At 41.2% G+C, this 16517-nt stretch overlaps 2 protein-coding genes across 3 annotated transcripts in view; one reads left to right on the plus strand and one right to left on the minus strand.

The window, feature by feature from the left end:
* Positions 1 to 57, minus strand: part of ASB3 (ankyrin repeat and SOCS box containing 3) — a 30390-nt gene extending 30333 nt beyond the window's left edge. Inside the window, exon 1 of one of the 2 annotated variants that reach the window (XM_075035334.1) lies at positions 9 to 57. The gene's annotated coding sequence lies outside the window, so the exon portion shown is untranslated. The remainder of the gene's footprint in view (positions 1 to 8) is intronic. The other variant, XM_075035331.1, reaches the window with a different exon arrangement.
* Positions 42 to 15655, plus strand: ERLEC1 (endoplasmic reticulum lectin 1). Its single transcript, XM_075035336.1, has 14 exons — positions 42 to 299; positions 973 to 1077; positions 2893 to 2973; positions 3887 to 3964; positions 4111 to 4174; positions 6133 to 6173; positions 8497 to 8720; positions 11692 to 11821; positions 12286 to 12447; positions 13119 to 13178; positions 13673 to 13797; positions 14222 to 14299; positions 14497 to 14572; positions 14978 to 15655. Exons 1-14 carry the CDS (start codon positions 42 to 44, stop codon positions 15047 to 15049), a joined length of 1554 nt encoding a protein of 517 aa, XP_074891437.1. The 3' UTR covers positions 15050 to 15655.
* Positions 15656 to 16517: the final 862 nt, after the last annotated feature.

Here is a 16517-nt window from a genome sequence, read left to right on the forward strand (position 1 = left end):
TCACTCACCGCCCGCCTTCCCGCCGCCGGCGGCTGCCCCGGATGTTGATGGGCAGCGGCCCGCTCCGCCCCGCCGGAAGCAGACGTGGCGGCGGCGCTGCCCGCCCGCCCTCCCCCGAGCCGCCGGCCGGCATGAGGGGGTGCCGGCACCGGGCCCCCGCCCCGGCCGCGCCGCGGGCGCTGCTCTGCGCTCTCTTGGCGGCGGCGGCGGCGGTAGCGGCGGAGGGCGGCCGCGCTCTCCCTCAGCTCAGCGACGACATCCCCTTCAGGGTGAACTGGCCCGGCACCGAGTTCAGTCTGGTCGGTACCGGGGCGGGGGCGCGGGTGGGGTGTGAGGTGTGAGGGGACTCTCGCTCCTCCTTTGCAGTCCCCCTGGCTGCAGGAGCTGGACGGCTCCACCCGTTCATAGGCAGCCCAGCGGCCAGAGCTCCCCCTCCCCTCACGCCCGGCGGTTATTTTGGAAGCCCCCACGCCCCAGAAGGGGTGTTTCGGTTTGGGGTGCTCCCAGCACAGCCTGGCTGGTGCCTGCCTTACACGTCACCCTGGGGTGGCAAGCAGTCGGTAGGTGGGCGCGGGCCAGGCCGGAGGGTGAGGGTTAGGCCGTGGCCTGAGTCTGGCAGCTGGGAAATCTGTCCTAAAAATCAACGTGGGAACGGCCGGTTGCAAAATGGAATGGTTTGGTGGTGGTGGTGGGGGGGATTCTTTAGTAAAGGCCTTTCGTAAGGGTTAGAAGTATGTAAGCAGGAGTAAGATGAGCAGGGATGTGGCTGGAGGTAGAAGGGTCGAAGCAAAGGAGAAGGCGAGCAAATACTAGCAAGCTTAAGTGCCAAAGCCCTGTCTTGTGATGTACTCGAGACCCAGAAAATACACCTGCCCTAGGAAGTAACTGTACCACTCGTGAATTCGGGAATATTTCTAACAAGTAGCATTAAAAAAAACACCGGACTAATCCATAGGCTGGTTGTTTTCTTAGCCAACAACTGGTGTCCTGTACAAAGAGGATAACTACATTATAATGACCACCGTGGATAAAGAAAAATATAAATGTATACTTCCACTGATAGCAAGTGGCAATGAGGTAAGTTCAGTCAAGTCTTTTTTGTAATTATAAACTGTAGGTAAGTCTTTTCAGCATCTTTTCAGTTCCTTTTTTTTTTCACCCCAAAATAAAGGCTTTGTTTTTCCTGTAAAAGGAAAATCATCTACAGAATGCTTCACAGTTTATGATAGATGCCTTCACTTTGTATAATGTACCAGCTCTGTATGAAGTGGGGCCAGTCTGAACAGTCCTGAAGTCCTTATTTGGCAACAAACAATTGCTCCAATGTTCTGTTTATTGCTAGGTCTATCATTGATTGGGAAATTCTTGTATTTTAAGTAACTGTCAAATTCTAGGTCAGTAAACAGCTATGAAGGTTGTTAACACTGCTGTCATGATCACTATCTGAAAATACTATCCCAGTAGTGCTTCTACCATCAGTAATTTTTATTCTCTGTCATCACTTCCTCAATTGGAAATCTGAATGCACAATTTGGGGTTTAAATTTAAAAAAAAAAAGTGTATAAATACATTTGTTTGTACAAGAGAAGGTAGATTGAGGAAGCCTTTGGTGAGGTTTATCACTGGTGATTTGTTCCTCCAACGGTTCATTTTTTCACATTGCGAGAACTTGCACAGACAAGCTGTACTCCTGTGGTAGGGACCTCTGTTTTGACATAGACCTCAACCTTTGAGTGACTGACAGTACAGAGTGCTTCAGTCCAGGTGAGAAATCTTTAGTACTGAAGAACTTTGTGTGGAAATCTCTTCAATAGCATGCACATTTATAGAGCAAAAATAATGCAGAAAGAAACTTCCACAGTATTGCCTATGCTTTTTTGATCTTTTTTTTTTTTTTTAAATTACATAAAAGCTGGTGTCCTGGTTTCGGCTGGGATGGAGGTAATTTTCCTCCTAGCTGGTATAGTGCTGTGTTTGAGTTCAGTATGAGAAGAATGTTGGTAACACACTGATGTTTTTAGTTGTTGCTCAGTAGTGTTTAGACCAAGTCAAGGATTTTTCAGCTTCTCATGCCCAGCCAGCAGGAAGGCTGGAGGGGCACAAGAAGTTGGGAGGGGACACAGCCAGGGCAGCTGACCCAAACTGGCCAAAGGGGTATTCCATACCATGTGATGTCATGCACAGTATGTAAACCGGGGGGAGTGGGCTGGGAGGGATTGCTGCTTGGGAATTAACTGGGCGTCAGTCGGCAGGTGGTGAGCAGTTGCATTGTGCATCACTTGTCTATTCCAACCCTTTTATTATTAATATTATTGTCAATTTATTATTGTTACTATCATCATTATTAGTTTCTTCCTTTCTGTTCTACTAAACTGTTCTTATCTCAACCTGTGAGTTTTACTTAGTTTTCCCCAATTCTCTCCCCTATGCCACTGGGTGGCAAGGGGCAGTGAGTGAGCAGCTCAGTGGTGCTTAGTTGCTGGCTGGGGTTAAACCATGACAGCTGGGTAATGTTCCAATTGTACTTCATCAGTATGGCATCAGCATTGACTAACAAATGAAAAGATTGTTGATGCTGTTTTCCTGTTCACATCCCAAGCTGCCACTCTGGATATGAGCAAGTTGAAAGCTCCTACTCATTTGCCACGTGTGCGTTTTCTAAACCACAAAACTTTTCTGTTTTGACTACTTTATTTGCGACTTCTATTTGCCCCTTCTAACTAATTTTTTTCTTTCTAATCGCCACACAGCTCCTTCAGGGCAGGAATTAATGAGGCTTTGTACCTTTTAATTTTGCGATAAAACTTATTTTGGTTTTTTAGTGCCACAAATGAATATTAACTAACCAAGCTACCATTAATTTTAATGTAATGAAATATCCTTCTGTTCTAGGAAGAAGAAAAGGACTATAAAGGTCCTACTCCAGGAGAATTGCTGGAACCTCTTTTTAAGCAAAGTAGCTGTTCATATAGAGTATGTTACATCTGTGTTGATAATTTAAATGCTAATCAAAAGTTTACAATCCAGTCCATTTCAAGGTTTAGGGTAGTAAACTGTTTGGATAAATATGTCTCAGACTTCAGGTACTAATTCAATCCAAAATAAGGTCTCTACAACTTTATGACTATATCTTAACATTGCTGATAAAATTCTGTATAATTGAAGATGTTAGGATTCAAATTAATTGGGTTGCTATAGTAGCAATTTAAAAATATTTACTTATGTGGATTTAAAATACTTACTTCCAGTAGTCAAGCCATAATGTGTAACAGTCTAATGAAGAGCATTTCTCAGAAAGTGTTAGAAGACCAAACCAAACATGCTTGTAGATATTCTGAAAGTTTTCCAGTTTTTCATCAACTGTTGTCCCAGTTCAAAGACTCATGTCTTTCGTGCATTACAAGAAGAAGCCTAATACCAAACCAGCTGGTACTGAGACCCAGAGGCAGCGAAAGTGGCCAAATATTATACCTACACAACATCCCACACAAGTCCTTGAGGAAGGCAGAGTAGGTCAACCACAGTTGGTAAACAGCCTGTGTCTACAGCAGTGGTTAAAACCAGTCTGTGCTGAGTCACTACAGCTTAGCCCCAGTGGTTTGGGGACAGATTTAGTCTTTACTTTTTATTTAATTTTTTTCCTTTGTTTTATCTGTGTGAAAGTTACGGAGACTTTGCCTGGTGTTTTTATTTGGAATGTCATCAAAATCCTTGGGGAAGAGTGAGACCATGCACTGTGCTATTGTTTTTGAGGGTGCCCAAGCCCACCTGCTTGGGCTGCGTTTCATTGCTGCAAAGGCCAAAATTTTGGGGGAATGGTTTTTTTTTTTGGGGGGGGGTGTGTAATGTGCCTAAAAATAAATCTTTTTTTAAATTATTTTTTAAGATTGAATCTTACTGGACTTATGAGGTCTGCCACGGAAAACACATCCGTCAATATCACGAGGAGAAGGAAACGGGACAGGTAGGCTTCTTACAATTTAGTAGTCTCAACCCCCTTTCCCACTGGCATGTTCATGCTTAACTCCTCTAGAAGACTTGAATTCGTGTACACTTGAAAAGGTATGCAAAAAGGTAACTGAAATTTGTTTTAACTTCTTTTGATTGTAGAAAATAAACATCCAAGAATACTATCTGGGGAATATGATGATAAAGAACCCGTTATCAGAACCAGGTTTGTCTTAGATTATTTTGCTGATGCTAATTTAATTCTTTGGGGTTTAATTATTACTGTCTGAGAAATATACTGTAGAAAACTGATTCCCAGTGCAACAGAATAGAATTTTGAGATTACTTTGTTTTTTACAAGATGTATTGTTTTCAGTGAATTCTTTTTCAGCACCTTACATTGCATCCATCTTGTCTGTTTTGCCATGCTGTTTAATTGATTAGAGTAACTAGTCTGCAATAATTAATTAGTGTCAGGGAAAGAAAATACATAGTACAAGAAATAGAAGCAATATATGCCAGACCAGAGTTTGATAATGTAGGCTGTTGCCATTCTCTTTCTGGGTGAGGAGAAGTGTCTTTTAAGCTGTGAGCAGAGGGCAGAGTGTGTAGCACATCTTGGGCTCTGCTATTCTGTAATAAAACAGTCTGCAAACCCAAACACTTACAGCCTTTGCAGGCAGAGTTGATCCTTGGAACTGTTTGAGAGTCTTTTTTAGGGATCCTGGTGCAGATCTTCAGAAATACTGAAGTGCCTAAAGTGCGACTGTGGTGGAAATTAGATAGCTGAGCCCCAAACTCAATTTAGAATAACTAATTTTCTGAGCACTTCAGGTTTTTTGCCCGTCAATCATTGTACATGCTGGAAATTCTGTGGTTGTGCCTGCCCAAATCTTCCCTGGGTGAGCACTTTGGCAGTGTATCAGTCCAAAGAAATCAAAAAATCCACAGACTAAGTGTTCATTCATCAGAGTTGATAGGAACAGTAGAAAAAAACATAATCTAGTTGTTTTGGTTTTGTGTTTTTTTTCAATTCTAGGCTAGTATGTAAAAGGTGGGCACCCCCATTTTTCTCTTCCTAAAAGTGGTTAACTTGAACGCCTCAGTCTTGGAGGGGTTTTAGCATTATTAGTCCCATTCCTTTGAATTCCTACTGCAGCCTTCAGTGGGGTATCTTAGTCCTGAAAAGAAACACGGCTTCAGAAACTGCGTTGTTTGGCATTTCTCTTGTAGCGAGTTACATGGCTTGTTTGTGCTGTCTTTAATCCTGTGCAGAGATGCCTAATTCTCCCTAGGTGCTGCTGTACAGAAAACAAAATGTTTAATTTGAGTTACCAGTTGTTTTGTGGGGTTAGATGCTGAAGTTGTGTGATGATACTTCAAGTCATCATATCTGAGTCTTTTAGGATGTTCACCCTCTGTCCTTTCCACTTAAGTGGCAGACTGTATCCTTTCTCTGCTTCCTATACAGCAATTCACGCTCCTTCTCTTAAAAAAATTACGTAGATGGTTTCTCAAACCATTGTGAGCTGAATCCACAAGTGTGATACAGTAAACTTGGAATAGCTGAATGGGTGACAGCAAAGCAGAGTGGCCTTCTGCTCACCTAATTCTGAATGGAGTCCAAACTATCTCCTGAAGCAGTTTGGAAGGCTAAGGATAGCTCTCACTGGTGACAGCTTGCAACCCCTGCCCCGTAAGGATGTTTACTCACATGATCATAAGTATGGCATACAGTCTGGCCTCACTTCTTCCTACAAGTGTATCCTCTGAGGCTGGCTAGTGGGTGGGCTGAAGTACTTGCCTGTTTACTGCCCCAGCCTGTAATTCACTCACTTTGAAAAGAGTAGTCAGCTACCCCTTGCAGAACAGCAGTAGTGACAAGTTCTTCTGCCCTGACTGCCCTTCCTGTGGTGCTAGGGCTGGATTTGGCCTGTCCTACGAACTCAAAATTATTTTAAGACTATGCTAACTCATATTTTATTCTGTTTGCTCTGGACCCCAGGTCACTGTTTATTTCCTTTCTTTCCTCTTTTGCACCTGCAAGTTCATGAAATTGACTCTTGGCAGTGTATACACAAAGTACTAGCAAATACACAACACATACAAACTTCTCTGTTTATAATTTCATTTTATTTCCAGTTCACAGACTTTATGCTTACCTCATTCTTAATTATTCCCTAGATCAAGAAGAGAAGGAAAATCCAAAAGAGAGTGCAAAAGAGGCAAGTGAAAAACATCTATTTTAACTTTTGCCGTCAATAGTGGAGGCAATTTATATATGATGAGATTATGTAATTAGTTCCCTGCCAAAATGAGCATCAAAAAATGAAACTCTGTTCTTGAGCTGCACTCTTCTTGCTTTTGATTATCAGTCCCAGCTCAGAAAGCTTATTTAGTCTAGCTAGTCAGATTTCTTGCCCTTCTACTTATTTACATTAAAGTTATGTTAATCTTAAACTTAAAGGAGATGATACTCTTCTTCTATGAAGACAATACACATAACCACAAAGTCACATTATGGTCTAGCGACAGTTATTTTTCCAGCTGCATCAGAGATCCCAATTGCCTTAATGACATTTTGGTGCATTTTGGGTAGGGAGAAATACTTAACGAAATCCTACAGCACAAAATCCCCAAACGATTTCTTAGCTGACTTGATGACCCATCCCATAAAACTCTGTGCTTCCCTTTTCCAGTAGAGAACTTTTACATTTTTTTGGACCCTGAAACTCAATTCTGAGTTGCTAACTTTATAGCAAAACAATGGAAGTACCTGAAGCACGTTGGAGTTTGGAATTAGCAATAGCAGATTTGACCTGTGGAGAGACATGCGCCTACCTTATTTCCAGTTGCCCTTCATTTTCATTCTGAAATGAAATTTTTGTCTATGTGTTCTTTGTAATGCTGATTTACATAGCACAGAGTGGTTCTTCTGCAGTAGATCTCAGAAAGTATACGTGCCTGATAAGCATTTTGGAGGTAATTGGGGGGCATACCGAAGTCAGAGTGTGGCCTGTCCTAATGGCAGTGACAGTTATGCCTCTTCCTTTTTTTTTTTTTTTTTAAACTTTATTTCAGAGGAAGTTAAGTCTTTTACTGACTTTTTTTTTTTACAGTATTTATGATGTACATACACTGTCTTGGTTTCAGTCCATAAAGAATTTAGACTTGCAATTTGCATGGAACGTCTAGTCACAAAAGGGAAAGAATGCATAACACAGCTTGGGTGGTGCTTAAAACTGCTGTGACTAGAGATTTATCTTCAGTCCTACTGGGGTGCCTTTCAGTTATGTGCAAGCAACAGCTATCTCCATTTAGGTTTCTTGAATGGTTACCTTCAAGGAAACATGTAGGCATAATTTTTCAATTTTTAAGGAAAAATCAGTTGTTTTATTCAGAAAGATAGAAAGGGAAGGCACTGGTACCCTTTTTGTCAGCTCTTTTGTACACCACCAGAATATATCTTCATTTTCTGCCTTTGACTGAATATTGAAGTACAGAGCAGATAAGTGACTGGAAGCCAAGGAGCGCCCGAGCAATTAAGCTGCTGGCACGTTCATTCTTTAACCTCATGAATGTCTCATTGCTTCATTCACAATGGAACAGTTTCAGGAGGAGAGAGTCAGTGGCCTGTGACAGGGTAACATGGTTTGAAAACCAAAGTAGGTGATTTATAGAAGGGTCTCAGGTCCCCGGGTTAGTGTCCTGACCACAGAAGGCACCACCACCTTTTAGCACAGAGCCTGATTTGTTGTGCACTGAAAACCTTTTACTAGCTCAAGCAACATGGGTAGAAAAAGGTCTAGTTTGTGGGTTCCAGCATGGCTTTTGCATGAACAGGGCTTTTGGTACCCAGAAACTTCAGCTGCTTCCAAGATAGGAGCCAGCAGAGGCACTTTTACCGGTTTGGGGAATTAATTTCTTAAAGTGAAAGCTGGATGAAACATATGAAGGAACAAGTCTGAAGAGAGCTTACTTGAAGTGTGTACAAAAGTGGGATTTACTTTGTATATATCATTAACTTTGTTAGCCACAGTAACAGGTGGTGTGGGATGCTCTGGGTATGGAGCAACCCGGGCTGGGTATGCCGAGGGGTGTAGTGCAGGTACCAGGATGACTTTGCAGGGGTGTTTTCAGATCCTTCATGGTGAAGGTAACATGCCTCGCCAGACCTGAGCTGAGTCTGGCAGAGCTACTCACATGTCCGTGTCTTCTAGACTACAGGGTGAACACAGCTGGCTCGGTGCTCTTCCAAAACATTGTACCCAGCTGGCAAGCTTTCATAGAACTGAAACCTCAGGCAGCCTGCACAGAGAAACCAGCTGCTTTTGCAGTCAGAGCTTGTGTGGCTTGGTGCATTTGTGCAGTGCTATGCTGGAGGTAATAAATCAGAACATGTTTGGATGTTGCAGAAACACCAAGTAACTACACAGGGGCTGGTTTCAATCCAGTAATGCTGGCTCTGCAAGTGTAATAATATTTTTCTATTCGGAAGAGTCGAAGGACCTTTACTGTGATTCTTAACTTTTACTTTCTTTCACCTAGATACCTACAAAAAATATAGAAGGGCAGATGACCCCATACTATCCTGTAGAAATGGGAAACGGCACACCTTGTAGCTTGAGACAGAACTTACCCAGATCAAGTACGGTGATGTACATCTGTCATCCAGAAGCTAAACATGAGATTCTTTCAGTAGCAGAAGTTACAACCTGTGAATATGAAGTGGTTATATTGACACCTCTGTTATGCAACCATCCTAAATATAGGTACGGTACTCAAATTTTGGCTAATATTATCACTTCAGATTTTCATCAATTTCCAGGCGTGTATGTGTTTACGTAAGTCATATATCCAGCTGTGGTATCTGATACAGAGGTGTAACACTTGTATGTACTTACTTCGGCAACTGTGGTTCTGCCAAGTCTTAAGTTTTCATGCTAAGTTTGCATTTTGTAAGTCTCTAGTGATTGATCCCAGATGGGAAGTATAACTTTATTTTCAGCAGGTAAATTTCTAGCCCTGTCATTCTGGAGAAACACAAACTAGGGCATTAAGGCTGCAGGCAGATGAAGAATGCCCTGTCTCTTAATGATTTCAAGGTCTTGGGGGATCATTTTCATGGTATTCAAAGACTGCAGATTGTGTATGTGCATTATATGTCTGCATAGACATCAACTTCTCTAATTTCAGAAAGCAAAAGTATGGTCTTCAGCCATAACCTTAACATTTATTTTAGCAGTACTCCCAACTTAGAGAGCTCCCATCTGTCTCTGTCCTGCTTTATTGCCTTACCTTCAGCTGTACAAGTAATTTTAATATGAAGAATTCACAATTTCAGTGTTATTTTCCAAAAATCAAGTTCAGGATTCTTCCCCCCACCCCTCCCTTAATTGTACCACGCATCTAAGAGATACCCTTGGTCTCAATAGTGCAGATTTTTGACCTTTCAAGGGGTGTAAACAGAATTGCAAAGTGAATATGACATACAAATGAAGGGAGAAATAATGGACAGGATTTCTGAATTTCTCATGGACACAAATGTCAGAACAAGTGAGTATTTAATCACTGTTCTGAAATAGGCAACAAAGTCTAAAGGACAAAATCCTCAATTATGCATTTTATAAACACGTGCCAGTTGGAGTAAATAAGGTATGCTATTGTTAAATATTTAGTATCAGTTATACATTTTCTCATGTAGATGGGTTTGGTAATACTATGTTATCTGTTGTACTTGTCTTTTGTACTGTTACCTGTTTATGAGTCTTTCAGGCCTCTGTATCAGTAGAAAAATAGAAAGTGCACACGGAAATAATAGAATCACAGAATGGTTTGGGTTGGAAGGGGCCTTAAAGATCATGTAGTTCCAACCCCCCTGCCATGGGTAGGGACACCTTCCATTAGACCAGGTTGCTCCCAGCCCCATCCAACCTGGCCTGGAACACTTCAGGGATGGGGCATGCACAACTTCTCTGGGCAACCTGTTCCAGTGTCTCACCACTCTCACAGGGAAGAACTTCTTCCTAATACCTAATCTAAATCTACCCTCTTTCAGTTCAAAATTGTTACCCCTCATCCTATCGCTATATTCCCTGATAAAGAGTCCCTCCCCATCTTTCCTGTAGGCCCCCGTTAAGTACCGGAAGGCCACTGTAAGGTCTTCCTGGAACCTTCTCTCCTACAGGCTGAGCAACCCCAACTCTTTCAGCCTGTCTTCCCTCATAGGGTAGGTGCTCCAGCCCCCTGATCATCTTTGTGGCCTCCTCTGGACCCACTTGAGCAGGTCCATGTCCTTCTTATGTTGGGGGCCCCAGAGCCGAACGCAGTACTGCTGGTTGTCCTGTTGTTTGATAAGAATAAAATCTTGAGCTGCTACCTCCTTCCAAAGGGAGGGCATGGAAGGCTTCCTGGCCACTAGCAGGAAATACTTAAAAACAAACATCCAAGATCTTTATCCTCCCACTTACCTCGTCTTAGTAAATAAAGATAGGTGGAGATGGCAGGCTGGAAATGCTGCTGGGGTCAGCAGAGGTAACAACAAACCAACCTCACTTTAAGTTAAGTGCACTTTTCCTGTCATGTGTTCTGAAACAGCACTGAGCAGTACTGCAGCCACCAGCGCTTTTCCTCTACACCCATTATCTTATCCAATAATGCACTTGCATTACCTTAGCAAAAGTATATCCATTAATTCTAGTTGTTGTTCTTATTTGGGTATAATTTGACTTTTTTTTTTTTTTTTTTTACTTGGTGAGAATTGGGGGACAGGAGGGAGGAAGGCAGTGAAAAGTAATATTTGTTTGCTTTAACTATTAAGCTTAATGTTGTTTAAATAAAATTCAGATAAAACTAGGCTTCTTTGGTACAGGGCTTATTTCATCTAGAGTGCAGTTACTATTTAGGAAATGTTTTCAGATTCTTTTACCTACAGTGGTGATCATTATACAGCTACTGCTGTGTATTACAGACTTCCTAGGAAAAGGACATCACAAAAAGCTACCTTGCCTCTGAAGCAGTATCTGCATATTTGTTTTGTAAACAAGCTTTCTCTAAAAAGGACCTTTTCAATGAGATAAGCAATGAAAATTGAACAAATGCTTCATTTGTCAGTACAATTTGCACTTTGATGTTTGCTTTCCTTTACTGTTTTGTTATGGCTTATTTGGTGTTTTAATGAGGCCTTCATTTGTGTAAACTAAGGAGAAAGCTGTTTTTACTCTGCTTCATCTTTTTGCTTTTTCTTTCCTGAAATAAGCTGCTTGTTGCAGACGTAGCTCATGAAGAGAGTGAGAGAGGAATAATGGGTATATATGCAGTATGAAAGGCCGTACATGTCAGATAATATAAGAATGTATTATTTTAATTATAAGGGAACTGCATCCATCAAGTTTAACCTTTGCCATTTCCTAGCTTCTGAGAGAGTTTTGGGGAGCCTTTGCACTACATTCATGGTACACATACAATGCAGTTTGCCTTTTAATACGCAGCTTTGTCCTTCTGACAAAGAGGGGTTAGACTGCATTGCCAGTTGTCTGGCAGCATTAGGAGTGAGACTATGCTGGGCCAAAAGCATATTTACATCAATTGTAAGAACAGTCTAGCTTTGGCTGAGACAGTGCAAGTACAAGAAAAGAAAAATACATGCTTCAGCCCAGCTCAGTCAGAAACTTACAGCAATAAAAAAAGTATGTTTTGTCTTTAAGGCGTAATAAGTGATGCATTGCTGACTTGTTTGGACAGGTTCAGGGCTTCCCCTGTGAATGACATCTTTTGCCAGTCTCTGCCAGGATCCCCGCTTAAACCCCATAATCTGGAACAGCTGGAGAAACAGCAAGAAATGATGAAGATGCCTTTTAGAAGGGTTAAGGAGGTAGGATTTTTTTAATTTTAAATAGAAGAATATTTATTTTCCATGTTGTAACACATACAACTTTTAGTTCTGTGGAATAAGTTCTCTTCCCCAACTTTGTAAGATCATGTCAGTCTTTCAAATGGTCTTTAAGCTTGTTGAAATAATCTGTAATTTACCTTATTTGGAAGGAAAACAAAGCAAGTAAGTTTGGGCTACTAATTTAAAACTTTAGTAGCCTTTGTAACCTACAGTTTACAAGCATGTAAACATTTAGACTTTTACAAATGCAAAAGTTTTTGACTTTTGATTATTTTTTTTTTTTCCAGCTATGCTGGAGACAGTGAAAACAATGACAAAATGCTTTCCTACTTTTTCACACAGCCTACTTCACTTAGTATTAAGTAACTTCATATAATTTATATGTCCCTTGCAAAGCCTTATAAAATCTAAAGGGGTGTATTTGCGTATACTTTTAATTTCAGGAAGAAATGCATTCAACAAAAGAAGAGAAATTTTCTTCCATTCATAAGCCTGTTGCTGTTGGAAGCCATCAACTATTAACTGTGGGAACAACCCACATCTCCAAATTGACAGATGACCAACTTATAAAGGAATTTCTTAGTGGTTCCTACTGCTTCCATGGGGTGAGAAATAAAGCTATGTATAATCAAATAGCTACTCCTTAATTGCACATACTGGTTTAGTATTTGTTTAGTTTTTCTGTGAATTCTGATAGTTGCCTTCTTACACACATAATAATTGCCTTTCCCAGTGTTGATATAGGGAAGGTTTATATACTGAAGTCTATGCCAGAAAGGTATCTTTAACCTTTCTGTTGAAACTCAGTTTATTTGAGCAGACAGTGAAATGAAAGTAGATCATGAGAATTTTTCAGTGCTAATTTTATTAATGAGAAGAAAAAAAAAAATATCTGATAAAACTTGGTGAGAGAACAGCCAGCAGAAAAAAGGCATCTCAAGTTTTCCCTGTCTTTGAAAGAGGAAAGTATTTCTTTAAAAGATGAAGAGGAGGTATACAAATATTTTAAGGAATTTAGTCCCATATGGCTCTTCCAAGAGTCTTTGCTTAAACTCATTTGCTCCATCCCTTGCTTATGATGTCAATTAGTCTAATAAGAGAAGGTCTCTCAGTGTAAACCTTGAATTAACATTTCTAATGAATAGGCATGGAGTTTTACAGCTAAAATAGCCAGTGGTTGAGGGTCTGGAGGGAAATGGATGTGGTTGTTTTGGGGTGTTTTGTCTGGTTTGGGGGTTTTGTTTGGTTTTAACGCTGAGATTATACCTCTCCGTAGGGTGTTGGTTGGTGGAAGTATGAATTCTGCTATGGCAAATATGTTCATCAGTATCATGAGGTATGTTTAAATAGTTTTATGTTCTGCCACTAGATGGCTGTGGGGGAAAAGAGGATTAGAGAATCTGTCTACAATTTGAAAAAAGCAGCATCCTTTTCTTGGCTGATCAACCTCTTGGGTTTAAGAAGTTGGATTTCAGAAAAGAAATCCTCTGTCTGCTGCCTAAGTTTATGCAGAGGGATGTAGGTACCATGTTGGGTAGAGCACAGTTACAAGCAAAGCTGAAAAAAATGTGAGTGTATTTTTGTGGAAATGCTCTTCTGGTCATTGAAACACTTTTATTGGCTCACACAGCCTGGGCGGCTGTTCTGAAGAGACCATCAACTTGACTGTTGACCCTAATACAAGATCTGTCATAGTTTGTCCCAAACACAAGAACATGTTGTGTTGACAGCAGCAGACTTGCTCTAGAAATGACGTTTTATGTGTCATTAAAATATCCTCACTGCTAATTGTATAATACAAGGTGTAATTATCAGCTTTTCCTTTTTTAGGATAAGGAAAGTGGCAAGACTTCTGTGGTTGTGGGTACCTGGAGCAAGGAGGAACACATTGAATGGTCCAGGAAGAATGCCGCAAGAACCTACTATCTTAGGGAAGACGGCACCCAGACAGTCCGGTACGGTTACCCTCACCACTATTACTACTCCGGCTATCTGTTCCTGAATTGGTCTCATACTTGTGATAGTGAAGAATAAATGGCAAGGCCCACTTCTGGAGCGCATGAATATTCAGCTTACAAATAGATACAATAAACTGTCAAGAGCAGTGTGTATAGATTAATTTATATCCCCCCCCCCCCCAATCAACATGCAACATCAGGAAAGGTAATTCAACGCTTTGGATGTGATGCAGAGAAAAATTTTCCAATATTGAACAACTGTTTGCTTCTGCAGTAACTGGAATACAGCATGTTACTACTTTTTGTATACTGGAGTTAAATATTTGAAGAATGATGAGATACTGTATCACACAAGTTAGCTGTGTGCTTAAGAATTGTGTTTAATATTTCCAAACCTTTTCATTCCGATCTTTTGTGGCAGGATGGTGTCTCATTTCTATGGAAATGGAGATGTTTGTGACTTAACAGACAAGCCCAGGCAGGTGACTGTGAAATTGAAGTAAGTTAACTTTTTCAGTAAACTGGTGTTTTGTCTCTGCTCCCTATGTCAGAGGGGAAAGCCTCTGTTGTCCTCATAAAGCCCAGAAAGCAGTGACTGTTAGCTTAGTAAAAATGCTATAGATACTAGGGAAATTGGCGTTTTAGTTTTGTGCTTATTACATGCTAAACACTACAAAACTTCTCTTCTGTTTTCAGATGCAAAGAATCTGATTCCCCTCACGCTGTGACCATATACATGTTAGAGCCTCATTCTTGCCAATACATCCTTGGGGTATGTACAGACGTACTTGAATTCCCCAAGAGCAGGTGCCACCTTGTAGAGGATGTCTCCAGGTGTATGTTTAAAATGGCCCCTTCCTTCCAGTGACTCTTCACAAGAGATTCCTGTGGTGTACTTCAGCCCATATACATAGCTGCTAAACAAGTGCTGCTTTTTGTGCCATTGCCTTTGCTCAGAGAAAGGAGGGGCATTATTAATTACAGTAGTTACACATTGTTAATAGGCTATAGAGGTCACCTGGAAGTAGAAAGCGCTTACTAAATTTTACAAAGTGATGTTTGAGTGCTGTGCCTCTTGCGATCTGTTGTCATTAATCTCACGATCTCTGTTGCAATCTCTTGTAAAAGTTTATCAATGATTTCATCATCTTTAATGTTTTGATCTGTTATGTTAAAGGTGGAGTCTCCGGTCATCTGTAAGATTTTGGATACAGCAGATGAGTATGGGCTCCTCTCAGTGCCCAGCTAAAGCCCACGAAGCAAGCCATACCTGTCAACAACCCCGCTGGCGTTTTCCATGTTAACATCCTGTCTGTGAGATGACAAAGGCAGAGAGCGGCTCTCAGCCAGCCAACCTCACCAGCAGAATTCTAGACAATGAGGGACTCGTGAACCACTTTGTGTATAACTATGTGTATATAAGAGGTTATCGATAAACTTTTAATGATTAAAATCTTGTCTTGCACTTCCTGTTTGACTTGTGTATGACACATTCTACAGTCATCGTCATCATCAAGGTATAAATTACCAACTTTAAAAAGGCAAAACGAACAAGGTCCAGCTTCAAGCGAGGAGTTCAACTGCCAAAAGAATGAAAAAGTGAACTACTGCTTCTCACTTGGGAGCCTTCAGCAGCCACTGCAACACTAACAGTTATTCTACTGCCATAACTTACTTTGTCCAAACACAAGTATTACCTCGGTTTGATTGCTTGGAACTGTACTAATATCAGTGTCCTTCCTCCCCTTACCCCCCTTCAACTGTTATTTCCTCCCCCAGCCTGGGCTGCTTTCCAGGACCTTTTTTTTTTTAACGCTGTAGGGTTTATCTGAATATATTTATTTTGTTGAACATTCTTACTGACTTGCTGTTTTGCTTCTAAGGATGCTAAAGTATGATACTAGTGAGCTACAATCTGCATTTTTTTGTGGCAGAGTTGTCAATATTAGCTAGACCTCTGGACTGCCACGTGCCTGTATTGAGCTCTGTGTGGTGTCTGCGTGGTTTCCTTTTCAGCGACAAAGACTCGGTGCATCCACCTGCCTCTTAATAGACAACACCAGGACAGAGGTCCATTTTTTAGTAGCATGCCTACCTTGCAAATAAGATATTTGGTGCAGGCACATGCAGTTTTAGTCTGCTGACAGTATACGTTCCTAGAAGATAACTGAAATATTACTTGACAGCAGTATCTCAAGCAGATTTCCATTATACTTCTAAAATAGTTTTTAAATGGGCAAGGAAAAAAGTTTCCAGATCAGTGGTTTATAGCCAACACACCCACCCTACCCTCATGGATTTCCTTCCCTCAGGAGAACAGTGTAGGGCTGGCAGAAATTCATCTCTGTGCTTTTACTGGCTGTGACACTGGTCACTTGTTTTGGGGCTGATTTACTCCAGATCATACCAAGATGATGTGTGCCTTCTTGTGCCAGCATGTGTCCTGTGCTGAGAGTCCAGAAACAGCGACGTTACAGCTGAGAAAGCTTACCAAATTCTCTCTCAGTTAAGTTTCCACCACAGCGAGCTTGAGAGCATTGGGTAAGGTAAGGTCTGTCATGATGCATGTGCTGGAAGAGGCAAAAGCTGGGCAGCATTTCGGTTGGTAGCAACGGTGTATGTTCAGCGTCCTGATCAGGTATGTAAGCCCACTACATTTCCTCCTTTCTAAAACTGTTGTGCAAGGTATAGGAATTTCCTAACATGTCAGATGGAAA

Source organism: Buteo buteo, chromosome 9 (assembly GCF_964188355.1).
Source record: "Buteo buteo chromosome 9, bButBut1.hap1.1, whole genome shotgun sequence".
Classification (NCBI taxonomy): Eukaryota; Metazoa; Chordata; class Aves; order Accipitriformes; family Accipitridae; genus Buteo; species Buteo buteo.

What these genes read in the sequence shown, in the direction of transcription:
- ERLEC1 (XM_075035336.1), top strand. Translation starts at nt 42, where the DNA reads ATGTTGATGGGCAGCGGCCCGCTCCGCCCCGCCGGAAGCAGACGTGGC. An exon ending in TGATAGCAAGTGGCAATGAG is followed by an intron (nt 1,078 to 2,892) that starts GTAAGTTCAGTC and finishes CTTCTGTTCTAG; the next exon opens with GAAGAAGAAAAGGACTATAA. An exon ending in CAGGTGACTGTGAAATTGAA is followed by an intron (nt 14,300 to 14,496) that starts GTAAGTTAACTT and finishes TTCTGTTTTCAG; the next exon opens with ATGCAAAGAATCTGATTCCC.